We start from the raw sequence: 27,331 nt of genomic DNA, 5'->3' as shown, positions 1-27,331 counted from the left end.
GTATAAAAATTTGTAAATGTCTATGTAACCAATTAATAAAATTTAAAAAATTTACACTTTAAAATAATTAGATCTTTTATAATACTTATTTATATCGGCATTTTGTGCTGAGAGACATTGTAAATAATTGTACAACATTGTGAGTATTGATTTATTTTATCGTTTTGATACTTCTTAATGGTTGCATATATTTATTTTCCTGTTCGTTATTGTAAAGGTAATACCAGTTCTTATAGGAATAAGTAGATTACTTACTTTTTAGTTAGGTTTGTGTTTTCTCTATCTTATATACAAAACAAAAACATTTATATTGTTATCTATTTTATAGAATTGTAAATAAATTAGTGTCATTATTGTTACTTTCAGTGACCAAAATAAAATCGGTGCAAAGTACAGCGCTGTCAAAAAAATATTTCATTTGTTGTCTAGTTGATGAAACAACAAAATCGCAAGAGTTTGAATAAAGTCTTTCGATAGTACTTAAAATATAGCACGTGAGCAATTTGAAAGGCAACGTGAAATTGTAATGGGCGAATTACTCACACGTTAACAATCGACTTTTCAATACAAATCATGTCTCATTTTAGCTTAAAAGACACCGAGGAGTATTACTTAGCTCTGTCTGATCAGCCGAAAAAGTTTGATGCTGATAGTCCTGTAACAAATGTATTTTTTGACGACACAAATGGAGAGGTAAGTAGTCACATGGATAAATATAAAATATTTCTTGTACAAAGTTTATATCTTGTTGAAGTTAGAAGCAAACTGTGTTTGCAGGTGTTTACAGTTAGATCTGGAGGAGTGACAGGTGTGACGGTCAATGGAATGGACGAATCGAAGTGCACATCCTTCAGGATGGAAGATAGGGGTCCAATAATATCAATAAAATTCTCACCAGACCACAAAATACTGGCCATCCAACGCAACCACGACAATCAGAATGCTATAGTGGAATTTGTGAATTTCCAAGACTTGGCCCCAACAAACATAGAGTACTGTCATACTTGTAAATGGAAGAATGCTAAAATTCTGGGATTTGTGTGGCCGAAAGTAAATGAGATAGCATTTATTACGGACCATGGGATTGAGTTGTTGCAAGTCTTGCCTGAGAAGAAGCAGTTGAAGAATTTGAAAAGTACATCATTTAGGTATATTACTATTAATTTTAATGTAATATTTTTTTTAGAAACATAATAATGTAACTTAAAATGTATATCCAGTGTATCCAGGATAAACAAAAAATACATCAGCTGTCCGTAGACACAGAATAACTCTCAAATGTCCCTCATCTATGAGTCCTAACCCAAATCTTTTTTTACACAGATAATTTTATAAACAAACATATTACCTACTATAGTGATATATAACTAAACAAAAAACATATTTTTATTTACTTACTATTTATTTATTTACTTGAGCCTTTAATTACTGATAGTACATTTACACACATTAATCCATTTTCATTTCATGACTGATAATAATTCCATATAAAGTCCTTTAATAACAATAAACTATCATATTTTATGAGATTTTAACCTTATGCTTTTATTGTATCTTTTATCAGTTTGTCTTGTCATATAGGCTTCCTCCAATGATTTCCACATCTTTCTACTATGTGTGGTTTAGTGCCACTATGGTTCTCCCACTTCCTTCAGGTCATCTTCACATCTAGTCTTTTGTCTCTCTCTGTTACTTTTATTTACCATTGTGTGAACAACATTCGGTCCCATCGTTAGCACACTTCTCATTTTTGTCTCTCATCATATACCCACTCCAATACAATTTTTGTCAACAATAATTTTTTTTTAATACTTAGAGTGGCAAACAAAGCGGATGGTCCGAAGCAGTACCATGGACATAACAGAGTATACTGTTTCACCCATGATCCCTCCCATGCGTTGCCATTCCTGAGGACTTAGGTGTTATTCCTCTGTACCCAGTAAATTCATGCCATATCCCACCCTTCAAACCGAAACACAGCCATGCAAACACAACTGCTACAAACACGAATAGTTAATTTATATTTAAATATGCTTTATCCAGTGGTGCCTGGTTCTCCTGGTGTTCACAAAGCAACACGGTGCTGCTGGCTGGCAACAATGGTGTATTGCTACAGCCGTTTTCATTGAACAACTCTACCATCACCAAGCTGCAGAAACTTGAATGTTAGTATAAGTTAATTAATTTTAAACTATCATGATGTTGACACATATTTTATACATTATTGGGACTTTATGGGATGAAAATTTTGGGTAAATAATACCTACAACTAAATGTTGAAATGTTGGCAATAAAAATTAGATATGTTGGTACTATTTACCTGCAATTTTCGTCATGTTAAGTCCTGATAGTGTATTTAGTATTTGTTGCAGTATATTAATATAACACTGTTAGTATGAAATCAAATATATACAAGTAATTATTACAATAAGTAACAAATAAACATAATGACATGCTAGATAAGAAACAAGGAACAAAAATGGGGTTATGTATTAACCTAGTATGAAGGTAAATAGCAATTAATAAATACATCACTTGACAAACAAACTTATTACTGCACTGTATCCACCAATATGAATAATACTATATTTGTGTGGTAATTTGCTTTATTTTTTATACCACTGAGACATTGACTTTAGGACCTAAATGTACTATGCTACTCATGCTCATTCATGGTGAGATTACAGGGTGTGAACACATAACATCTTAGTCCTCAGGAATGGCAATGCATGGGGAGTACTATGGTCATAATAGTATTTTTTTTTATACAACTTAGAATGACAAACAAGCTGACGGCCCACCTGATGGAAAGTGGTAACCGTCGCTTATAATACTATTGTAGCTATGAAAGTATTATTTTTTACATACCTTATATTAAAAAGCTAAATGTAACAAAAGTAAAAATGTATAGTCATAATTTTTTTTTTTATTTTTATATCTATGAATGTTTTTGTTTTTGTTTTTTTATTTCTAATATTTTATACCTACTACATATATTCAATCTATTTACCATCACATTTCACAGTGGAAGCGTCAAAACCTGTGATGGAGAGGGACGTGTGCGTAATACGCCTCTGTGACGCAACATGGTGTGCTATATTTCGCCACAGTGTATCTACAGCGTCGTCGCCAGGTCCCACTGAGGTATATCATGTTGTAAATAGCAAGATGCAGTAATATACATTTTTTTTATACCACTGAGGTGGCAAACAAGCATACGGCCCAACTGATGGTAAGCAGTTACCGTAGCCCATGAACGCCTGCAATACCAGAAGTTTTACGCGCGCGTTGCCGACCCTGAAGAAACCTCTTTACCCCCCTTTTGAAGAACCCCATGCTGTAGTCTCTTGGGAAAACCTCGGCAGGGAGCTCATTCCATAACCTGAGTTTTCGTGGGAGAAAACATCTCTGAAACCGTGTTGTAAGTTTAGTGAAAAAATACGAGACATTTCTTATAAAAATCTGACATAGAACAAACTTAAAAATAATACATTGTTCTAAAAAATCTCAGTGTCAACAGCCAGTATTAAAACTCCAATATATAATACATAGTTTACATCATAATATATTTTGTATTAATGCCGAAGAGCAATAGTTACTAAATCACATTACATTGACCAAGTTATATACAAAAAAAAACTACCTAATGCTTGAAAAGCAATTTTTTTATTAGAAGGAACCGCATCTGTATGGGTCATAAGGCATAACATTGTAATCCTTAAAATATACCATGTACATCACAGTTTATCCTATGATGTCCATATTCATGTATATAGGAGATAGTTACCACTATTTATATCAGGTGGTCTGTCAATTTGTTTGCCTATGTATCATTAAAAAAATATCAGTTCAGTTCTTTGGTTGTAGCTTTATTTTATTTATTTTTATTGTATTTAACCATGTTACCATTATGGAAATCCCCCAACTGATCAACAGTTTATTAGCGAATGTAAATACTCTTTCTTTTTTCTTTTTAGTAATATGATTTAACATACTTGTGCTTTGTTTCATTGTTTTTATTGTATTATGTTTTTTTTTATTATTGTAAACAGTATTGCTTATTGCTTGGGTACCTCTGTCTCATTCGTGTTTCTACCGTGAAGCAGTCGTGTTTGCATGGCTGTGTTTCGGTTTGAAGGGTGGTATATGGCAGTGAATTTACAGGTTACAGAAGAATAACATCTGAATCCTCAGGAATGGCAACGCATGGGGGGTATCATGAGCGAAACAGTATACTCTGTTATGTCCATGGTACTGCTCATGTCTATAGGCGAGGGTTACCACTTTCCATCAGGTGGGCCGTCAGCTTGTTTGCCATTCTAAGTTGTATAAAAAATAAATAAAAAAAACCTGTGTATCACAAAATAAATAAATGAAATCAAATTGACGTCACTACCATCTGTTGAGGGCAACAACACGTACCACAATGTCACGATGATCTGCACCATGTTTACAGGTGTGGCTGATGCCCCTGAGCAGCCCCAATGGCTACCACCACACGCACGTGCTGAAGACAGGCCTGGTGGGCAGGTTCGCGGTGCACGTTGTCGACGAGCTCATCGTGGTGCACCATCAGGTTGGTGTCGCGCAATGTCACAGCATTTTATAAAAACATGTCAACGTCAAAGCGTAATACCGATAGAAGTAGGTAGTTCTTAAACAAATGGATAATTTTGGCAAATATACATACAGTTAAGTAGCATGGGGGGTGTCATGGGCGAATCAGTATACTCTGTTATGTCCATGGTACTGCTCGTGTCTATAGACGAAGATTGCCACTTTCCATCAGGTGGGCCGTCAGCTTGTCTGCCATTCTAAGTTGCATAAAAAAGGTAAAAAAAAAACAGAATCGAGTTGTGTTTCAGATGATGTGTATTAACAATGTTATACAACACTAGCTAATCCCGCGGTTCCACCCACAGGAATCAGTACTTAAAGTATTTTATGTGCTATGTTAGGACGCAACCTGCACGTGTACCAAATTACACATATTATATTAATTTATCCTACTTTTAAAATCCACGCAAACGAAGTAACATGCTAAAACTAATTTAAAAAATTAAATTAATTAAGCTAATTAACCAATTTATTTCATTTCAGTCGAGTAAAACGTCTCAACTGTTCGACATAATGGAAGAATCGAAAGTGGAAAATAATACAGCAATACACATACCAATTGTGGCTGGCAACAGTATGAAACCAGCGAAAGATGGCGACCAACTGTGCCCTATGTGTATCCTTTTGTAGATAAATAGATAGATAGATACTCCTTATTGTTTCCTCCAATAGATTACAATAGTAAACTTATTACAGATACAAACAATTACAAGAAATAATCACTAATAATATTAATAAAGTAATATTTGTATGAAAATAACACATTTACTAGGCATGGTTTGATTTGTTTTTTTTTTCGAATGGTAGATAATGAAATGGTAACCCCGGATGTGCTATCGGTATACGTTGGTGGAGCACCAGTGAGGGGTGATAGGTGAGAATGAAAAGGCAGGCCAGTTAGCCCATAGTGAAGGATTTCACGAGAATTAATCATGATGGTTTCCAGGGAGAACAGGGAGATCGACCTGATAGGGTACATTGCTAGCAATGGAGCTGTTAGACCCCATTACTAACAATTCCTGTCTCCCCGAAATGCTTTACTAGGCATGGATTGTATTGTTTTTTTTTTTTCTAATAGTAGATAATGGAATGGTAACCCCGCCTGCGCTATCGGTATACGCTGGCAGAGCACCAGAGAGGAAATGTAGATGAGAATGAAAAGACAGGTCAACACATTAATCTCAAGAGGGTATCACGTGGTGGTCGACCTGACAGGGCATATTGGTAGCAATGAGACTATTAGTTCGCATTACTAACAATCCCTTCCCTTCTCTTGTTACTATTATATTTGTTAAAAATAATTTTATGTACGTAAAACCCTGAACTTGATTCTACAAACGGACAGACTCAGGCAATTGGGTTGTGTTCCAACCGGACTACATAATCGACGCGCGGCTCGGCTGTTTGTGGCGCATCAGACTTATACCGTCGGGATTAGCACATTCGGTAAGTTGAAACAGTGCATTGAAATCACAGAGTGTAAAAAATAGTACATTACTGCAGCGGCCAGCAACTGAGGCATTGATGGACGAACGTGCAAATGTGGGCCGAAACGTAGCCGAGACACACATACGTGAGTCCATCAATGCCTAGTTGTGGCCAAGGCTTGTATAATACTTTTCTCAAACAATGCGCGGAAATCAAAAACACAATTTTACTTTTTAAGTTCAATGACGAATAACGAACAATAATAATTTTTCACGCGCCATAATGTTTCTTTGTTTTTTTTTTTCAATAAACAAAATTCGAAATTTAACTAAAACCTTTTATTTGCCTCCTTGGTAGCCATGTTACGAAGTAAAAGGTCATTCCATTTTTAAATTACAGGACAGATATGAGTTTACATAGTAATTTGTCTAGCCGCAAAACACGACAGATATGGATTTTCATACAACTTTTGCCGGCCGCTGCCCGCATGTATCTGGCCAGTACGGCCATATTGATTTATCTCGAAGAAGATTGTCAAAATAATGCTCACATTTTTAAGCGTGTTTGAGAAAAATAAATATGTAATCGTAACATACAGTATACACACCAATCCATTCAGTTATACCTTACATCCATACTTAACGCACACAATCACACTACACGCCGTCACCTGATGTTTTATAATATAAGTATCAGTAAAAAGGGATTGTTCCTTCAGTTCACAATAAAACAATGAAGTGAGAAGACGTGTCATTTGATTTTCTAAAACAGATCAAGCGCAAACATCATTGAACCTTAAGTGCTACAACAGATGCCTCATATATTTTGTACAGAATACAGTGTGGTCCCGGCATAGAATGAGCCACCGCTTCCTTTCCCGTGGGTGTTGTGAGAGGCGATTAAGGGACAGCGAGGGATAGATAGCAGCGTCCCTCTTAAAACATCTCTAAAGCCTTATTGCAGTTTCTAATTCGCCTGCCAAGCGTGGCAATCACTGCTAAAACCCCCTAATAGGGAAAAACTTTATGTTCAACAGTGAACAATTTACGGCTGATATGGTGATGATGATGATGAAGATGACTATAATCGAATGGCAAACAAGCTGACGACCCACCTGATGGAAAGTGGTAACCGTCGCCTGTAGACACAAGCAGTACCATGGACATAACAGAGTAAACTGTTTCGCCCATGATACCCCCTATGCGTTTCCATTCCTGAGGACTCGGGTGTTATTCCTGTGTACCCAGTAAATTCACGCCATATCCCACCCTTCAAATCGAAACACAGCCACGCACACACAACTGCTTTACGGTTGAAACACGAATGGGAACTGTGTTTATTTCTATAATTGTGTAACGTAGGTAGTAAAAGACGAGATACCCAAAATAGTGGCGGTGCTGCTGCGACGGACGGAGGGGAGAGACACCATATACAGGATGATGAACCAGCTGGTCACGGAAGCTGGCACCTACCTCGTGGAACTCACTAAGGCGTTCGATGAAATACATTTAGTGTATAGGTAAGGACAATTAGATATAGAAATTTATTATTTTCTAAGAGGGATATTTTTTTTGTACATTTTTTATTATAAGTCAAAAACTTTCTCTGTTTGAATCGAAGTATTTGGCGTTCCATTGTTTCTGTTTCCTACCATAATGGGAGACAAGCGTGTGCGTGCGTGCGTACGTGCGAGCGAGCGTGCGTGCGTGCGTGCTGCCTGTGTGTGTGGGTGTGTGTTAAACGCGTGCGTGCGTGCGCGTGTGTAACTTTTCCCCGGTTTGTGAATTCAACTATTTTTAGTATATTGTGTGCAGAAAATGGGCAGACCTAGAGATGGCACGCAACACGGCCGGCCAGACCGTAGACACCTCGAGGAGTCCACACAGGTTCCCCGTGATCATCTCGCAGGCCGAGATGTGCAGCCACGTGCTGCAGTCGCATATTGATGACAAGTACATCGTGCAGGTGAGTAGCTCCATGCTGGCACTATCGTCATCGTCATGAACCTAATAACGTTTCTGTTGAACACGAGAGAGTGAGAATAAGAAGTAATTTTAATATAACAACTACTGACAGTGAGATAGGCTCGTGCTCACGTCACAGTCGAGAAGCAAAAGTGTATGCAGTGAAATGTTTTCGCCAGAAAGGTCCTGAAGTTTTTGGTGATTTAGTTTCTACATATAGGAGTTTTATCCAATAAATAAGTCACTATTCGTCGTCTGTCGTGAGATTTTAGGGTTGCAAGATTGACTAGGGTTAGAGTTAACTCGCATAATGTTGATGCGAGAATATATGGATGGGTGATGTATTAGTTTATGCTCGGTAATTCTTGGTGAGTCTTGAAGTCTGTTGAAGATTGTGTCCCTTGATTGATGAGTATGCCAGCGGTGAAGTATGGTATGTGGCACACGGTGGGCGAGCGTGTGTGTGCGTGCGTGCGTGCGTGCGTGCGTGCGTGCGTGCGTGCGTGCGTGTGTGAGCGTGGTGCGCGTGCGGCGCAGGTGGTGACGGCGTACGTGCGGTCGCTGGGCCGGCGCGCGCTGGCCGCGCAGCACGCGGCGGCCGAGCTGGCGGTGCGCGCGCTGGTGGCGTGTGTGTGTGTGTGTGTGTGCGTGTGTGAGCGTGGTGCGCGTGCGGCGCAGGTGGTGACGGCGTACGTGCGGTCGCTGGGCCGGCGCGCGCTGGCCGCGCAGCACGCGGCGGCCGAGCTGGCGGTGCGCGCGCTGGTGGCGTGTGTGTGTGTGTGTGTGCGTGTGTGAGCGTGGTGCGCGTGCGGCGCAGGTGGTGACGGCGTACGTGCGGTCGCTGGGCCGGCGCGCGCTGGCCGCAGCACGCGGCGGCCGAGCTGGCGGTGCGCGCGCTGGTGGCGTGTGTGTGTGTGTGTGTGTGCGTGTGTGAGCGTGGTGCGCGCGCAGGTGGTGACGGCGTACGTGCGGTCGCTGGGCCGGCGCGCGCTGGCCGCGCAGCACGCGGCGGCCGAGCGGCGGTGCGCGCGCTGGCGGTGTGTGTGTGTGTGTGTGCGTGTGTGAGCGTGGTGCGCGTGCGGCGCAGGTGGTGACGGCGTACGTGCGGTCGCTGGGCCGGCGCGCGCTGGCCGCGCAGCACGCGGCGGCCGAGCTGGCGGTGCGCGCGCTGGTGGCGCGCGGCGCGGCGGGCCGGCTGCGCGCGCTGCTGCGGCGCGGCGCGCTGGCGGACGCGCGGCCGCTGGCGTGCCAGCTGCTGTCGCTGGGCCGCCTGCAGCCCGCCGCCGCGCAGCTCGCGCTCGACATGCTCGCGCGCCTGCACGCCAAGGAGGTCGGTACTCGCTTACTTGCTCACTCGCTCACTCACTCACTCACTCGCTCACTCACTCACTCACTCGATCACTTACTCTTTCACTCGCTCACTCACTCGCTCACTTACTCGCTCACTCACTCACTCGCTTGCTCACTCGCTCACTCGCTTGCTCACTCGCTGACTTACTTGCTCTCGCTCACACTCGCTGACTTACTTGCTCACTCACTCACTCGCTCACTCACTTACTCTTTCACTCGCTCACTCGCTGACTCACTCGCTTACTCACTCATTCACTAATTCACTCACTCGCTCACTCACTTGCTCACTCAGTCACTCGCTCACTTACTTACTCTTTCACTCGCTCACTTACTCGCTCACTCACTTGCTCACTCACTCACTTGCTCACTCACTCACTTGCTCATACGCTTACTTACTTACTCCCTCACTCGCTCACTCACTCGCTCATTTACTTACTCCCTCACTTGCTCACTCACTCACTTGCTCACTCGCTCACTTACTCCCTCACTCGCTCACTCACTCGCTTCCTCACTCACTCACTCGCTCATTTACTTACTCCCTCACTTGCTCATTCACTCACTTCCTCACTCACTCACTCGCTCACTTACTCACTCGCTCACTTACTCACTCGCTCACTTACTCACTCGCTCACTTACTTACTCCCTCACTCGCGCACTCACTCGTTTCCTCACTCACTTACTCGCTCACTACACTTCGCGACCTAAGCTTCCATTCAAAAGATTATTAAACTAAATTAAAATTGCTTGCAGTGAACACTCGTTTCCCTCGCTCGATAAAAAAAAAATATTTTTAAAAAAATTAATTAAAAACGTCTATCAACCAAAATCGAAATTCAAAATATTTCAAATTCGAAAAAAGTCTTTCTATAGTGCATAAAGCATAATTATTTTAAAATGCAATAAAAACAATTTACTTTAACTGTCACAGAAATAGTAATCACCTCAATTCAATTCTGCATTATGAAATAGATAGATAGATACTCTTTATTGTTTCCTCCAAAAGATTACAATAGTGAACTTATTATAAATATAAACAATTACAAGAAATAATCACAATGAGAAAACAATGGGCGACGAAATACTGTCCACCATTCATGTACTCCATACATGTACACCGACATGTACTACTTTATCTGCAATTATCAAAATTTACACCACACTTATTCTGACTTATGCTTCCCATTGCTAGCAATATGCCTTATTAGGTCGACCTCCACGTGGTTCCCCCTGGAAACCATCGTGAATAATTCTTGTTGAATTCGTCACGATGGGCTAACTGACCTACTTCATGCTCACCTATCATCCTTCACTGGTGCCCCGCCGGTGTATACCGATAGCGCGGGTGGAGTTACCATTCCATTATCAACTAAAAAAAAACAGTGTATCCTAGTTGAAGTTCAAGTCAATGGATGATAATCAAATGTTAACTCCGCCTGCGCTATCGGTATGGTTGGTGCCCCACCAGGGAAGTATGATAAGTGAGGATAAAAACGGATCAGTTTCCCCCCCCCCCCCCGGGGTCCGGTCCAGGTGATTGATGTATTTGTATAATACTTAGCATTCACACAGGAGATAATCGAAGTACTGCTAAGCTGGGACGAGACGATAAGCGCCGTGGGGGTCGCAAGGCAAGCGGGCGGTACTACGTGGAACACGCTGTCTCCGAGGAAGCTGCTGGCCGCCGCGCAGCAGTACGCCGAGCAGCACTCGGAGCCCACCGCCTTCATCGCCATCTACCACATGTTGGTCAACAGAAACGAGAAACTCCGCGGGTCGCCGCACTTCTTGAAAGGTATGACTCGACTAATGCTGTGGGGAAAGGGATTTTTTTTTATACAGCTTAACATAACAGAGTATACTGTCTCACCCATGATACCCTCCATGCGTTGCATTGGTGAAACAGTATACTCTGTTACATCCATGGTACTGCTCATGTTTATAGGCGACGGTTACCACTTTCCATCAGGTGGGACGTCAGCTTGTTTACCATTCTAAGTTGTATTAAAAAAAACCCATGCGTTGCCATTCCTGAGGACTCGGGTATTATTCCTCTGTACCCTGTAAATTCACGCCATATCCCACCCTTCAAACCGAAACACAGCCATGCAAACACAACTGCTTCACGGTTGAAACACGCATGGGTTAGAGGTACCCAAGTAAACGACTTGTACAAAGTCTCCCTCTGGATTGCTAGTAATGGTGTTTAGCCAGATCATTGCTAGCAATGTAGGGTTAAGTCGACCTTATAGGAGCGAATGGCGAGATTAAGTCTCTGCATGAAATGCTATATTTTTATTTATTATATTTGGAACCAACTTTAAAAATAAGGAGGACAATTTTGTTGTATTTTTTTATATTTGTTACCTCATAACCCCGTCAATTTTAAACCGATTTGGAAATATCTTTTTTTATCTGAAAAGACAAACTTACAAATTGTCCCATAGACATTTTTTAAAATCAATTCAGTGGTTTTTAAAATAACTGATTTTGCTGCAATATAATGCTACATTTTTACATACAAAATACACATTTTTTATGGACCACAATTTACTTATATCATTATAGCATACCTCTTCAACAAATTTCTCTAATATTTTACCATTTTCGTTTTCTATTACATAATTCAACAAATTATTAGCATCGAAAGAAAAATGAGTGGAAAATTGATTCCTATGAATAAATAAATAAATGCTTTTTTGCGTGACATTTTTTTCGAAATTGTATGTTTGTATTTCAGTCAGTATTAAGATTAATTTTTAAACCACTCTGTAGTATATTTAGTATCAGCATTGCACCCGTGCGAAGCCGGGACGCGTCGCTAGTTCTCTTCTAAATATATTACTACAAATAAAAAAAAAAAAAGAAAACATTTTAATCCTTTAAGTATATTACCACAAATTAAAAAAAAATTCGACTCATTATTATCAAACTTATTGTTTTATCTATGGTCATGAACATGACAGTGCAATTTCTTTTATCGTGACGATGTCCGTGACCTTGATACCGCCGTAGCGCAATCTGGACAGTATTTTATTAATAAATAACCCCTCTACTTTGCTCGGGTGGATTTCATAATTTCAACATTACGTGACTATGAATTTATGAATCGAATGACAAATGTGCATGGTGTTAGTCGATTATGCGCGGGCTTTAACGACCATGTAATTACAGACATAGTACATTTAAATAAGTACATATAATGTTAACAGAGATTTAAAAGAATGACTGTTGAGTTTCTTACGGGCTCTTCTCAACAGATAACAATCTACCGAACCCTGCAGTAGATTAAAAAAAATTACAATTTAAAAGTGCTTGTAAACAAGTCTATTTGAACAAATATGATTCGAATTTTAATTTATGGAGTCAATGTGTCATGCCAGTATAATAAAAAAAAATACAAAGATTACTAGATGCTGTAGCTTTCTATACGTGAAAGAAAAGAAAAAGCGTTCACGCTGACTTTTTATTTTTATCCGAGCAATAAGTGCTTTATATTATTCCCAAATTCGTGTATAATATAGTATAGATCATATATGTCTAAGTATATTTGTTATTCATATATATCTATTTGTTTATATATGTAATTTTAGTATGTATGTATATCAATAATTACTAGTACCGCATTCGAGTATTCTGATACTTCCCTATGGTTGACTGGGAGAGAATGCTTTTAGCATTACGTCCGCCATGTACACATATCTGTACTAATGAATAAATAAATAAATTTTTAAAACAATTTAAATATTTACTTAGTTTATCCATTATCCATTAAAAACTATTTATAATATAACCTCTTTATAATATAACTTAAGATTACTCTGATTTTTTATTTTTAAAGAATTTATAATCTATATTCTTTCATTGTGTTCATGAGCATTCCCGTGTGGTCCCGGCATAGAATAGGCCACCCCTACCTTTCCCGTGGGTGTCGTAAGAGCCGACTAAAGGAGGACGAGATACGGGCAGAAGTGTCCCTCTTAAAACATCTCTAAAGCTTAACGGCGGTTGCCAATCCGCCTGCCAAGCGTGGCAACTACTGGCAAAACCTCTCAAGGTGGGGGCCCATGTTTAGCTGTGGACAGTTAAAACCTGATATGATATTTCATTACCAGCTTCATATTTAATAATATAGATAGACAGATAATTTATTTGCATCACTTACAGCACACAAACAGCAAAAGGTACAAAAGCAAAGTGAAAAAAGATAAAAAAAAAAAATACATGTACAAAAGTTTAAAAAAAAAAAATATGTCAGCGAATAAATGAATAAAAGTCATGATTTTAATCATTATGGAACCTCATAATCTTGAAATTTAACATAACAATAACCCAGGGTTATCAAACCCATGATGTCAAAACCATAAACAACTTATCATTATTATGTACGCACTGTCAATATCTAAAATGCCATATGCCAGAGTGTTATCAGTTTCCTTATCAGTACCTAGGTACATACAACCATAGAGACACCATCGTTAAAATATATTCACACTAATGTACTTTAATTAAGTAGATATATTCTTTATTTAAACAATCATAAAAAGAGACACTTCAAAGTGTTTGCTTTCTACATAAAATGTTGTTAAGTAATTAAGTAAAAATTAAGATTTAGTATATACATGTTTATATCTGGATTGAGTTTTATATGTCAGCAGGAAATAGGTATGTGTCCAATGAACTAGTTCAAGTTAGTATTGGACTACTAATGAAGTAACCCATAATAATAGTAAATACATTTTTTTTATGACAATTTGGCAAAAAGCTATCGGCACCCCTAATGGAAAGTGATAATCGTCGCCTATAGACCTGAATAACAACGTGAACATATATAAAATATACTATAACGCCCTTAGCGTCCTTTATGGGTTACTATTTCTGAGGATAAAATAATTCATTTATTTATTTTACACTTTATTGCACCAAGAAAAAAAAAATACAGTAAATATTAATGAAAATTGATACAAAAGGCGGACAACCTTTGGATAGAGGACATTGACAAAAAGACTAAGGGTAGGTGGCGCACTATATATATATATATATATATATATATATATATATATATATATATATATATATATATATATATAATGAAATATATACATAAACATACAAATACTTAATAACAATGTCGAAGGAAAATGTAGAGAAAACGCAGGAAAATAGTACTAAAGGGAGAAGTAGTAGGATTTAACAGGGGTTTTTATTTAGATGTTCATTATAATTAAGTACAAAATTTTACCAGCAGACGGACTGTTTATTTATTTTCTACCTTCGTGTTATAAAAAAAACTACCTTCAATTTATTCCGTGCTCTTATTTCCGTTACACCTGTGAACTTGTTTTGTACAAAAGTCGATTGCTTGGGTACCTCTGTCTCATTCGTGTTTCTACCGTGAAGCAGTTGTATTTGCATGGCTGTGTTTCGGTTTGAAGGGTGGGATATGGCGTGAATTTACTGGGTACAGAGGAATAACACCTGAGTCCTCAGGAATGGCAACGCATGGGGGGTATCATGGGCGAAACAGTATACTCTGTTATGTCCATGCTACTGCTCATGTCAATAGGCGACGGTTACCGCTTTCCATCAGGTGGGCCGTCAGCTTGCTTGCCATTCTAAGTTGTATAAAAAAAAACATATAATTATTTCTTGTTGCAGGCGAACAATGCGATAGTTACGTGGAATATTACAAACGATTGATGTCTGAACAGTAGCCATCACATCGGTGCCTGAATATTACGAAATATACGAAGTAAGTAAATTATGAAGCGAAATAGGTACGCAATATATTTGTACTCGAAGTGTCAATATATTTTGCGGAGTTTTTCCATGATGATGATGAGGATTTCAGACCTACAAATCAGATGTAAACACTAAAAAGAACATCTCATTTTCAAATTTATATATAAATCTCTCAAAATTTATTGGGACTTGCTTTAAACCATAAGCCTAGCCAAGTAGTCGAGTTAAAAGAACCATCGTGTCTCATGTTGACAAGTTGTACAGGTGAGGTAATTACACTCTTTTCTCTCTGCCTACCTCATAAAGGCTCTGGTGTGATCATTTATATTGTTACATTTGTTAAACGCAATAGACATGTGCAAACTTGTTATCAATAATCAAATCCTTATGCTAAATAAATCTTAATAAACTATGGTAAGCACATGTAAGTGTAACAGAAGTTCTCATGTATAGTTTTTTTTTTTTTTTTTTTAATGTAGTTATCTTGTTTGTTAAAGGAATATAATAATTATATTATATATAAGCAAAAGAAAATGTATATTTTGTTATAAATGTAATAAATTAAATATATTTTTTTTTAAATTGTGTCTTATTTCGTATATTGACCTAACACGTGAGGGACAAGAGGGAAAGGGATTGTTAGCAATGGAGTTTGACAGCCCCATTGCTAGCAATATACCCTATTAGGTCGACCTCCACATGGTTCCCCCTGGAAACCATCGTGAATAATTCTTGTTGAATTCGTCACGATGGGCTAACTGACCTGCTTCATTCTCACTTAACATCCTTCACTGGTGCCCCGCCGGTGTATACCGATAGCGCGGGTGGGGGTTATCATTCCATTATCACCCATTAAAAAAAACGTGAGGGACAGAAGGGATTGTTAGCAATACAACCTACCAATATAATTGCTAGTAAAGTACCCTATAAGGTCGACGTCCACATGGTTCCCCCTGGAAACAGTAATGGTTAATCATTGATGAGTTCGTCTCGACAAACTAATTGACCTGCTTTCATCCTCGTCTATCATCCTTTACTAGTGTCCCGTCAGGGTATGCAGGTAGAATTATCATTCCATTATCACCCATTGAGAAACCTGGCACGCGACGCCAAGAATATCACCGTGTTAGTATGGAATTTTGTACATTTTTTTTTAATCTACGTTTAATTTGGAATTTTTGTTTTTTAACTTGTCAATCCCATAAAATCTAAACAAGTTATTTACTATTATAATTATGACTAAACAATACTACTTACTAATTCACTTAAGCACAAAGCAATTTTGGTAGTTTTTTTTTTAATAGGTGATAATGGAATGGTAACGTAACCCCACCCGCGCTATCGGTATACACAGGCGAGGCACCAAAGGATGATAGGTGAGGATGAACTAGGTCAGTTAGCCCATCGTGACGAATTCAACACGAATTGTTCAGGGGGAACCACGTGGAGGTCGACCTAATAGGGTATTTTGCTAGCAATGAGGCTGTCAAACTCCATTGCTAACAGTCTCTTTCCCCCCCAATTTTGGTAGTAACAGCATGCATTATGCTCTGAACAATCCCCAATTTTTGTACATTTGATACTATTTAACCGATTTTAGAAAAGAAACATAATGAATTTTCCATTTTGTAAGTAAAGATTCAAGATTACTGTCTATTTGTGTGATATTTCTTTACTGGAAATATTTTTAGCTACCTTTTAAAGAGGAGAGGTTTGCAAATCGTCTACATTTTGTTCGATTTAAATATACTCTAACAATCGGTCGAGTCACTCTTATGTGAATTTTGTGTTTGTGTTGCAAAGTCAAATGTTATGAATAAAATTATACAGTTGTTGTTGTAAAATCTTTCTTGTACATAACTCAGATTAAACACTGGTAAATAATTTAATATACAATGGCGGACTTATCCCATAAAGGGATCTCTTACAGTCAACCTTTGGGAAGCTTATCATGGGGAGTGCTCTGAAGAATTGTTCGGATTGATACCTGCTGCTGATTTTCACCATCGTACAACCCGCCATAAACTAAAATTTCATCCCAACCATCTGGACGAGTGGCGGTCCTCCACCGTGCGTTTTTCAAGGCACTTTCTCCCACGCACAACCACTCTTTGGAATCAACTTCCAGCAGCAGTATTTCCGAACCGATACGACAACATAACCTTCAAGAAAAGAGCATATTCCTTTTTAAAAGGCCGGCAGCACACCTGCAATGCCGTAGGTGTTGTGGGTGATTATGGGCGGCGGTAGTCACTTACCATCAGGTGAGCCGCATGCTCGTTTGCCCCCTGTGTTGTAAAAAAAAAAAAAAAAAAAAAAAAAAAAAGCTGAAAGAAAACTGTAGAATGTATAAGGGTAATAACCGTACAATTGAAGATAAACTAAACACCCAGTAAAAAATTTTTAATATATAATACAATAAAAACAGCTCTATATACCTATATATGTAAATAATAAAACAGTTTATGTTAAAACAAATTGAGCTGTAAATAAAATAACTTAGAAAAATAGCTACTTGTAACGTGTTATAAACAAACGCAATTATGTAACAATACAGAGTTGATAAGAATATGAACTGGGATGACTGGGTCACGACCTGAATTAATACATAGCTGTAATAACAATACAATTTTGACAATATATATGTGTGTAAATAGGATTGTAACATGAGAATAGACCCCTAGATCTATTTCAATGCGCCATATTAATAATTTCAGCCATTAATTATTACTCATTGAAGTTATATCTGTATTGAAAAAAAAAAGGTATTTTATAATAAATAAAACAAAAATATATGAAAATAATTTATTTCCTATTAAAATATAACTCCAGACTTCGAATGTTATAACAATATGTAGCAAAAACATGTATTCTTATATTTAGAAATGCACCACAGCTCTGATAGCTTTTCCAGAATGCATCAAATGGAATGCCTCGTTGATTTCTTTCAGGGGCACATTGTGCGTGACAAAGTCATTTATTGGTAGTTTTTTGTTGATGTACTCATTGACCAGTTTGGGCACACTGTCGCGACTCTTGTAGCCACCGAAGGCTGTTCCTTTCCATGTACGCCCTGTCACAAGCTGGAATGGGCGAGTGCTGATCTCCTCTCCAGCGGCTGCCACTCCAATAATAACAGATACACCCCAGCCCTTATGGCATGCCTCCAATGCAGCTCTCATGGTGTTCACATTGCCAATACATTCAAATGTATAATCTAATCCACCATCAGTTAGATCAACTAAAACTTGCTGGATTGGCCTTTCATGATCCTTAGGATTCACAAACTCATTGACACCAAACTTCTTTGCAATTTCATACTTATCAGGGTTGATGTCCACACCAATAATGCGTTTAGCACCTGCTGCCCTGCAGCCCAGAGCCACGGCAAGACCAACTGCCCCAAGCCCAAAGATGGCACAGTTCGAACCTGGTTCTACTTGGGCGGTGTTCAAGGCTGCTCCATACCCAGTTGGGATACCGCAACCTAGCAGGCACACCTTATCCAATGGCGCCGTTTCTACCACTTTGCAAATGGATATTTCTAAAACTACAGTGTATTCACTGAATGTTGAACATCCCATGAAATGATATAGTTCCTGCCCTCTGCAGCGAAACCTTTTCGTACCATCGGGCATCAAGCCTTGTCCTTGTGTCGCTCGTACTTTCTGACATAGATTCGTTTTAGGATTAAGGCAGAATTTGCAAGTTTTGCACTGCGGAACGTACAGGGGGATAACGTGATCGCCTGGTTTGACTGACGTGACGCCTTCTCCAATACTTTCAACGATACCGGCGCCTTCGTGGCCCAAAATAACTGGGAAAACACCTTCTGGATCCTTTCCGGATAGAGTATAGGAATCAGTATGACAAACGCCGGTAGCGGTTATTTTAACACGAACCTCGCCTGCTCTGGGCGGGTCTACTTCAACCTCTTCGATGGACAATGGTTTCCCGGCCTCCCAGGCGACAGCTGCTTTACACTTAATTACTTTACCGGCTGTAGACATTTTAGGCAATAATATCAACGGCGGCTGCTAGCGACGAATTAAAATTCCTTAAGACGACGTCTAAATTATTATATATCAAGATAGTGCGTATCAGTAAATTAATGACATAATAACCAAAATCAAAGCACAGGAAATATAAAAACACAGATAAATGCCTATGTCTAAATATGGAGTATTAAATGATCAAAGGACCAGTTTAATACCGATTTATTAATATTCACCTATTTAAAAATCAATTAAAAGATAATTACAATTTAATAATATAATTATCATGGAGTATGTCTCTTCAGTTGTAACATAGACTAAGGATAAAGTGTTGGTAGTGATTTAGAATTTACTCTGTGCAATAAAAAAAAATCTTTAGGCATCGTCTCTCTACTCTTGTCTTCTCTGTATTAAATGTTTATAACCTCTAAATATATAATCTCACACTAATTTAAGAAAACATTGAATAATTTTATTCACATTGATTACTTAAGTAATGGCTAAATTCCATAATTATTATGTATTATGCCCACTGATAGATCAAAAAAGTTTTCTTGGTGTGTCAAGAGACAAAGACTCGGGAAACGTTCTCGTCACATTAGGAAAAAATGTTGTAAATAAATACCGGGTAAGAATTTAACTATTATGTTAGATTTTTGCATGTTAAAACAAATCATACCAGTGTCAACATTAAACTTTTAACATAGCAAAAGGATTATTTAAAAGGATATATTAACACACCAAAAGGAAGAAAACTTATAGGTTATATTTTTTCTATACATGAATGCTTACTAATTATTTTACCGCAACTTTGCCGGTATATGAAATATATTAATGTATAACTATAGCATAAATTAATAACTTATCGGTACACCAAATTCCATTCAAATTTCTTCAGTCTAAGCATCTTTGATTAATAAATATGCAATGTCTTTACATACTTTTTCACATTCATATTTTTTTTATACCACTGAGGTGCCAAACAAGCATACGGCCCACCTGATGGTAAATTGTTACCGTAGCCTATGAACACCTGCAATACCAGAGGTATTACGCGCGCGTTGCCGACCCTGAAAAAACCTCTTTACTCCCCTTTTGAAGAATCCCATGCTGTAGTCTCTCGGGAAAACCTCGGCAGGGAGCTCATTCCATAACCCGAGTGTTAGTGGGAGAAAACATCTCTGAAACCGCATTGTATGCAACTATTTAGGCTGTAAGGATATATTCAATAGAATTTAATTTATTTATATGAAGCAACTAGACTTATTGCAATTCAATTTTTAAATATTATGGTTGGATTAGGATATAATTGAGTTGACGTAAATTTTTCAGCTCTCAGATCAAAAACAGGTCGGTGGCTGGACTTCAAAAGATCATATAACAGGTACTGTTGTCTATGATGAAGAACAGGACTCTTATGTTGGAGTATTCAATAATAATACTATTAAAAAGTGGATGGAAGATTCTGAAAATCTAGATAAAGTTAAAAAGTACAAGGTAAAAATTTCTTTTAAAATAAATAGGTGAAACATATTTTAAACTGACCAGTTTTTGATATACTTACAGCCAAATCAAAATATTTAATATCAAATCCATTAGGAATTAATGAAAAATATATTTAAATACCTACATAAAGTGTGATTATAATTCTTCTATTAATATATTTTATAAATAAAAAATTACATTTTTATTGACATGAAGTTATAAGTAGATACACAACTCAAAATATGTGTTTATTAAAATAGCAGTTTCCCACATCTCTACACCTTTGATAGTTTCAAGTTCAATCCCTGTAGAATACTGATACATGCTCTCCTGTATTTATGAATATTACAATACTCAATGCTTTTTATTGTGTACAATATTTTTATCAGTTTTTTAGTACTCGAACAATCTCTGTTTAGTTCTACTTATTCTATTTAGGTAATTTGTGTCTTATTAACCTATTTCCAGTTTCCGCTAAATATTTTGAAACTCATTAGAAGACAAAAGCAGCCTCCACTTATAATATTCAGCAATGGCAACTGTGCATCTTTACCGTACGCGATTGAAAACAGAAAAACATATGAAAGCAAATCTATATTAAAAGAGGGTGAAGAAATTATAGATACTTTTTGTCTGACCATTGGAAAAACTGATTTTTTATGTTACGTAACAAAATACAAAAAAGATGAACAAGATAGATATGAAATTATTCACTGTCAGATTAGAGATGAGCTTGGTGACATGGACAAGTTTAAATTGGCCAGGATAAAGGTGACCAGATCGGAAAATGTGTATGTTGTTGGTGAACTGATAGTGACAACCAACAATAAATATTTTGTATACATTTTGTGTAAGTAACTATACATACATATCTGTCACGCCTGTCTCCCATTAGGGTAGGCAGAAACAATGGAACGCCAAATGCTTTGATTCAAACAAACCTCTTTCGCTTCTTCCACATTCATCGATCTTTTCATACACGCTCGCCGGTTACGGGTACATTTAATTTGGCCCTTCTTCAGCACGTTGCCTAAATAACTATATATCCTTATATGTTTCTATCACAGTCCAAATCGCATTGAATTGTGATTTTTATGCAATATTGAATAGGAAACAAGATATTTGCCCATCTGATGCAAAAATAACCATCGTCTATAGGAATAATATAACCTGTTTAATATAAAAATTATGTCTTTTTCTTAAAATATACTTAAATACAAATGATATTATTTACGAATTAACAAATTAAAAAGAATAGTCTTTAAATACTAGAAAAAATAATGATTAATTGTTGATTAATGATTAATGACAACTATAACTGCAATACCAATATAAAGAATATTGTTGCAACTAATTAATAAACTAATTCTTTCTAAAACGGTAGAATTTAAGTAACACTTACCATCAACATGGAATTTTTCCTCATACACTAAAACCTAAATGGTTACATGCAGTGCAATTTCAGAGGAGTTTTCTCCTGCAAACGCTCGGGCTGTGGAATGAGCTCAAACTGAAGATCCCCCTAAAGACTACATAGGGTTCTTAATAGAGGGTGTATTCTTTGCCATACGGCATCCGTGTTGCCTTTTCAAAATGACGTCTGCCCCTCCACTACCGCCGCATCCTTTTCCGCTGCTTCCACACTTGCGGCCACTTTGTACGCCTTACCAAAGTCCTATGTATCCTCAGCGAAAATCCGCTGCCGTATCGTCTCATTGGTAATGCCACAGATGAGCTGGTCACGTAGACTTTCTTCCAATCCCATTCCAAATTCACATGTATTGGCCATTTTTTTTTTAACACTGCTACGTACTGAGCTACAGTTTCGTCTGATTTTTGTTTTCTCTGACGGAATTTATACTTCTCAGCTAAGACACTCGGTTTTGATTGGAGATGCCTTTCCAAAATGGCCATATTTTTCAAATGGTTTCTTCAGGGTCAACGATGCACATGTAACACACCTTGTATTACAGACGTCTATAAGTTACAGTGACTGTTTACTATCAGATAGTCTGTGTGCTTGTTTGTCAAAAACAATACTAATTTTTTTATGTCAAACAATTATTTCTTAATAGAAACAACTATACTGTTTCCTCCTATTATTGTACGCACACTGCCCGCTGGTAATTAATGCTCCTCTCCACTCAGGGTTTGCTGGAAGAGAACTCTTACAGAGTTAAGCTCGCCTGTTGTACATCTTTATTTAATATATATTATATGTTTGTAACTTTTTGTGTACAATAAAGAATAAATAAATAAATGAACCAGCCACATATTTTAAGGCATCAAAATTCTAACAATTTGCTAATTCTAATATAAAAAGTATATACCATATATGACATGTTTGTAAAATTAATGCTTCCTTGATAAATTAAATTTCTTATTCCAGGGAATGATTCAAAAATGACAGTGTGTGATGTTGAAACAAAACAGTGGGAGGTCGTGGGAACAGTACCCTGGATTTCCACAATGTCTCCTGTATCACTTGCGTACATGGAAAAGGACCACCTTATTTTGTTCGGAAACAATTTAGACAATGATGGAGCAGTAATCTTAGTATATAATGTACTTCTTGGTATTGGATCATACCGATATCCTATGAAAATGTACTCCGACAATGCAAAATTGTATTGTATAAAAAAGAGGATATTATTAGAAGCCACTAATCACATTGGTATGTTACCATATGTGTTAGAATCCAATAGAAATCTGTCCAGCCTTCTAGGCTCCCATGAGATTGGAAAAGACGAATATACAAAAGTCGCACACTGGGCCAAAACTAAAGACCCCAACTACAATGTAAATAATGAAATAAAGGAACTGATAAAATATGGCTTAACAGAGAGGAGCATTTGTGCACAATTAATAACACCACTATTACAGAAGAATTCAGCTGACAAAATAAAGAAGTTGCTAAACAATTTCAGAGATATCCCTGAATCAGTTCTGTCCGTTTTATTGAGGCATGCTATAAATTTGTTGCGGCTAAACGAAGTTGATATTACTGACAAAGAAGCAGCTGTCAGTTTGTTTAACGACTTGTTCCATAATGAAACACTAAGGCAAAGTCAACTTCTAAATTATGTATTGCAAATATCATTCAGTGATGCACTATTAATACCACATTTGAGAGAGCTGTTGACGTTGAGCGATACATTGTTTCTTATGAGTTACATATCACATTTACTGACAGATCCCCTGATCCCCGTTGGTGTGGAGATGGAGGACAAACTCTGTGATTGGTGCATTTTATTAATGGACGCATTCTATCAACAATTTGTAATGACAAAAGATGAAAAAGTCACGCAAGTGTTAGAAAATGTATTGAATTCTGTATTATATCTGACAAATCAATTGTTCAAAATTGATAAATTTCTGCCCGTATTAAATAAACTTCTTAATGGTAAAACCACTGATGATTATAATGATGAAAAGTTATCATATAGTATAGAAATGATGGAAATATAATTAATAAACTATCTGTTTTTATTATATCAAGTTTTTTGCTTTTACAATCTTAATTCATATTTTTTTATACAACTTAGAATTGCAAACGAGCTGACGGCCCACCTGATGGAAAGTGGCAACCGTCGCCTATAGACATGAGCAGTACCATGGACATAACATAATATATTAATTTAAGATTATATATTTTGAAAAAAAAAAAACTTCAATAGCAATATAAATGCCATACAATCACATAAATTGCCTAATTATCAAACTAGAATACCATTTATAATATGAAACCAGACAATGAACAGACCCAAAACAGACTCAGTGATAATTTCCACAAAAAATAACTACAATGTTTTCCAGTTTCTCGCTGGTAAACGTCAATCTGATAAGGTAAGTTGCTAACAATAAGACTCCATTACTAACAATTCCTTTCCTCTTCTGACATGAGGAATTGATACCCCTAATGTAGTCACAATCAACAACCTTCACGCAGTAGCCTCTGGAAGTCATAGTGGTTAATTTCTGAATTTACTACAATATTTTCACCTGTGATCACTTATTAGTGCCCCGTAGTATATACCCATAGCACTGACAGGGCTACCTTTCCATATTCACCCATAAAAACCCCCTAAAGTATTAGGGGGAAAGGGAATTATTAGCAATATACTTTATTAGGTCGACCTCCACATAGTTCTCTCTGGAAACTATCATGGTTAAACCACCAATAACAGACCTGCTTTCATCCTCATCTATCATCTCTCACTAGTGCCCCTCTGTCTATACTGATAGTCTAGACAAGATGACCATTCCATTATCACCTATTAAATCAAACAACACCACATAGTGTATTGCCATTTCTAAGGTTTAAATGTTCCAACTTCAAAGTTCTATTGTAATTTTACTATTATATTCTATTCTATTACAATACAGGCATGTAAATGCAACAGCTGTGATAAAAAAAAAGTGGGAGGGAGGTGCTATATACTTTTATAGCACCTCCCTCCCACTTTTTTTTTACCACAGCTGCTGCATTTATATGAGGTGGTAAAAAAAAAGTAATTTATTCAATACTTTTTTTATTAGCAGCTCTAGCAAACTGTACTACCATCGGTTTATCTTTCAACATATAACCATTAGTTTCATTTAATGCCTTCTCTGCTATGCTTACAGATGGAAATGTCACAAATGCTTGCCCCTTCATTTTTCCTTCCTGCATAACCCTCACGTCAAAACATAACTGGTCATCATCTGGCAGTGTTTCCACATAACGCTTATATATTCTTGTAACATCCACTTCTGTTACAGTTTTAGCTAAGTTTTTAATATACAACCTCATAGAAGGCTGACCAGGGTGATAGTTTTTGAATACAGGCAGTACTTTCATATCTCTGTATGATATTCTGTTTTTTAACAACTCTTTTCTTGTGATGGTGGGTTGTTCGGGCTCTGTTTCAACTTCTATAGGTTGTGCAGGTTGCTCTTCTTTCTGGAACTTGCCAAGCTCTCCAATAACTTCTGGCTCCTCGGTAGGCTTCTGTAGAGCATTTTGGTGGACGACCAGTGATATTTTCTTTGCCTCTTGTATTGGAGTGACATTTTCAAATACCTCCTCTTGGTTGACAGGAACTTTTTTCACCTTAGGTAATGTTGCTGTAGATAAAATAGCAGCAGCACGTTTTCTTGTTTTTGGAAGAGTCTGCCGTCTCTTTACTGATAGAGGTACAGACTGCTGTTGTTTCTCCATTTCATCACTTGATATTTCTGATTCTGGCTCACTCTCAGGCAGAGGTGGTACCACACTTGTTTCACTAGCAAAAAACTGTTTAAATGTTTCTTTAAAAAAATGTACAGCTACTTCATTATCCTTGAATGGTGCATCAAGGCACATTTTATTCATCAAATGTAAAGTTTGAATGTAAAAAGGTTTATGTTTAAATAGTGCATACAAAATGTTAACTAGAGCAGTGGGACTCGCATCCGGGTATTTATACGATAAGTGCACTGGAGGCGGCTGATAAAAATCTACAGACGGATTCCAAGCGTTCAAAACTTTCAGGAAATTTTTTACATGTTTAGTTGATGCCGAAGTTTCAACTTCTTGTTTATCACTAGTAACCAACTCTTTCTCGAAGGAATACTCGACGACTAATCTTCTTTGTGCTATTTTCAGCTGGTGAAGTCTTGTTAGCGATGCTTTAGCTTTTTCCACAGAAGAAAAAGATGCAAATATATAATTGCGCTTCGCAGTAGTTTCCCATACTTTTTCAGCGCCAAAATGTCTCAAAAGTTGTTCCTTGTCTTGGAAAGATAGGCCAGTAGGTAAATGCCTAATAAGTAATACATTGGACATGTTTATGATTTTAAAAAGATAAAATTCCCCTTTTTATAAACTTTCACATAAAACTAAATAATGAAAAGAAACAATTCTCAATTCAGTTTGCTTACTAAACACAGAACAAGTAATCACTATACTCTGTACTGACTGACAGTGTCAATTACTCAATGTTACCAGATAAATTATATCAATTTGTCATAATGAGCATCCCAAGTTTTTTTTTTTTATGGGTGATCATGGAATAGTAACCCCGTCTGCGCTATCGGTATACGCTGGTGGGGCACCAGTGAGTGATGATAGGTGAGAATGAAAAGACAGGTCAGTTAGCTCATCGTGTTGAATATACTTGCAATTCAGCACGATGGTTTCCAGGCGGGAACTCGTGGAGGTTGACCTGTTTGGGTATATTGCTAGCAATGGGGCTCTTAGTCTCCATTATTAACAATCCCTCCCCCCTCAAGAGGATCCCAAGTAGCCTAAAATCTACCCAATTTTTTTTTTGTAATATAGCCTAAAATTCTCAATGACCATTAAAAAAATAACAAATTTTCTAAATACTGTTAGAAATATAAAATGTTCGCTACACATTTTTGAAATCTAAAGATTTAGTAAAGTAAACTGAGTAATTTTTACTTAAATAAATGTTTCTTTTATTATAGTTTGGTATATAAATCAAACTGAGCATGAGAAATTAACTTTTTAATCACGCCAAAATTCAGATATCTATATACACACACACACTAATACAATGCATGGCACGAAGTTAGAGTACATAATTAAATCAATAAGCATTTTTTTAAAGAGCACTCGTAACTTTAGTTTGACAAAATTTGACAATGCTGCAAATAAATCGTTCTTAGTATCATCATGGTATCTCGCCAACGTATATTGACAGGCGAGGTCACTATTTCATATTCACTAATAAAACTAGATAAATATATTTCACAACTTGCTAATTTTCT

The 27,331-nt window shown here is 37.3% G+C and overlaps 4 protein-coding genes across 6 annotated transcripts; 2 read left to right on the top strand and 2 right to left on the bottom strand.

Annotated features, from left to right (window-relative positions):
* Positions 1-237: 237 nt before the first annotated feature.
* On the top strand, positions 238-15,577 carry LOC113521477 (regulator of MON1-CCZ1 complex). Of its 3 annotated transcripts, XM_052902956.1 has the most exons (12): positions 273-693; positions 778-1,148; positions 2,044-2,165; positions 3,026-3,144; positions 4,457-4,576; positions 5,101-5,233; positions 5,963-6,063; positions 7,407-7,564; positions 7,860-8,010; positions 9,097-9,339; positions 10,929-11,151; positions 15,015-15,577. In XM_052902956.1, the coding sequence occupies exons 1-12, from the start codon at positions 574-576 to the stop codon at positions 15,068-15,070; spliced, it is 1,917 nt and encodes a 638-aa protein (XP_052758916.1). In that variant the 5' UTR covers positions 273-573; the 3' UTR covers positions 15,071-15,577. The 3 variants fall into 3 exon arrangements, with proteins under 3 accessions (XP_052758915.1, XP_052758916.1, XP_052758913.1); XM_052902955.1 differs by lacking the exons at positions 9,097-9,339; positions 10,929-11,151; positions 15,015-15,577 and adding exons at positions 238-266; positions 8,547-8,819 and having other exon boundaries at positions 367-693; XM_052902953.1 differs by lacking the exons at positions 9,097-9,339; positions 10,929-11,151; positions 15,015-15,577 and adding an exon at positions 8,547-8,819.
* A 2,314-nt stretch (positions 15,578-17,891) lies between these two features.
* On the bottom strand, positions 17,892-19,299 carry LOC113521199 (alcohol dehydrogenase class-3). The gene has a single exon (XM_026906663.3). The coding sequence runs from the start codon at positions 19,106-19,108 to the stop codon at positions 17,978-17,980; it is 1,131 nt and encodes a 376-aa protein (XP_026762464.2). The 5' UTR covers positions 19,109-19,299; the 3' UTR covers positions 17,892-17,977.
* A 181-nt stretch (positions 19,300-19,480) lies between these two features.
* On the top strand, positions 19,481-24,070 carry LOC113521280 (nucleolar protein 11). Its single transcript, XM_026906768.3, has 4 exons — positions 19,481-19,721; positions 20,426-20,590; positions 21,047-21,428; positions 22,968-24,070. Exons 1-4 carry the CDS (start codon positions 19,590-19,592, stop codon positions 24,044-24,046), a joined length of 1,758 nt encoding a protein of 585 aa, XP_026762569.2. The 5' UTR covers positions 19,481-19,589; the 3' UTR covers positions 24,047-24,070.
* A 1,023-nt stretch (positions 24,071-25,093) lies between these two features.
* LOC113521276 (RNA-binding region-containing protein 3) lies at positions 25,094-26,514 on the bottom strand. Its single transcript, XM_026906765.3, has one exon. The coding sequence runs from the start codon at positions 26,382-26,384 to the stop codon at positions 25,095-25,097; it is 1,290 nt and encodes a 429-aa protein (XP_026762566.2). The 5' UTR covers positions 26,385-26,514; the 3' UTR covers position 25,094.
* Between the last annotated feature and the right edge of the window lie 817 nt (positions 26,515-27,331).

Source organism: Galleria mellonella, unplaced genomic scaffold (assembly GCF_026898425.1).
Source record: "Galleria mellonella isolate WM207_F2 unplaced genomic scaffold, CSIRO_AGI_GalMel_v1 utg99, whole genome shotgun sequence".
Taxonomy (NCBI): domain Eukaryota; kingdom Metazoa; phylum Arthropoda; class Insecta; order Lepidoptera; family Pyralidae; genus Galleria; species Galleria mellonella.
Note: the sequence above shows the minus strand (reverse complement) of the source record. Positions and strands in the feature narration are given on the sequence as shown.

Coding starts and splice junctions, on each gene's coding strand:
- LOC113521477 (XM_052902956.1), top strand. CDS start 574: ATGTCTCATTTTAGCTTAAAAGACACCGAGGAGTATTACTTAGCTCTG. Junction 2,166..3,025: donor CAAGCTGCAGAAACTTGAAT/GTTAGTATAAGT, acceptor CACATTTCACAG/TGGAAGCGTCAAAACCTGTG. Junction 5,234..5,962: donor CGACCAACTGTGCCCTATGT/GTATCCTTTTGT, acceptor ACAAACGGACAG/ACTCAGGCAATTGGGTTGTG.
- LOC113521199 (XM_026906663.3), bottom strand. CDS start 19,108: ATGTCTACAGCCGGTAAAGTAATTAAGTGTAAAGCAGCTGTCGCCTGG.
- LOC113521280 (XM_026906768.3), top strand. CDS start 19,590: ATGGCTAAATTCCATAATTATTATGTATTATGCCCACTGATAGATCAA. Junction 19,722..20,425: donor ATGTTGTAAATAAATACCGG/GTAAGAATTTAA, acceptor TAAATTTTTCAG/CTCTCAGATCAAAAACAGGT. Junction 20,591..21,046: donor ATAAAGTTAAAAAGTACAAG/GTAAAAATTTCT, acceptor ACCTATTTCCAG/TTTCCGCTAAATATTTTGAA.
- LOC113521276 (XM_026906765.3), bottom strand. CDS start 26,384: ATGTCCAATGTATTACTTATTAGGCATTTACCTACTGGCCTATCTTTC.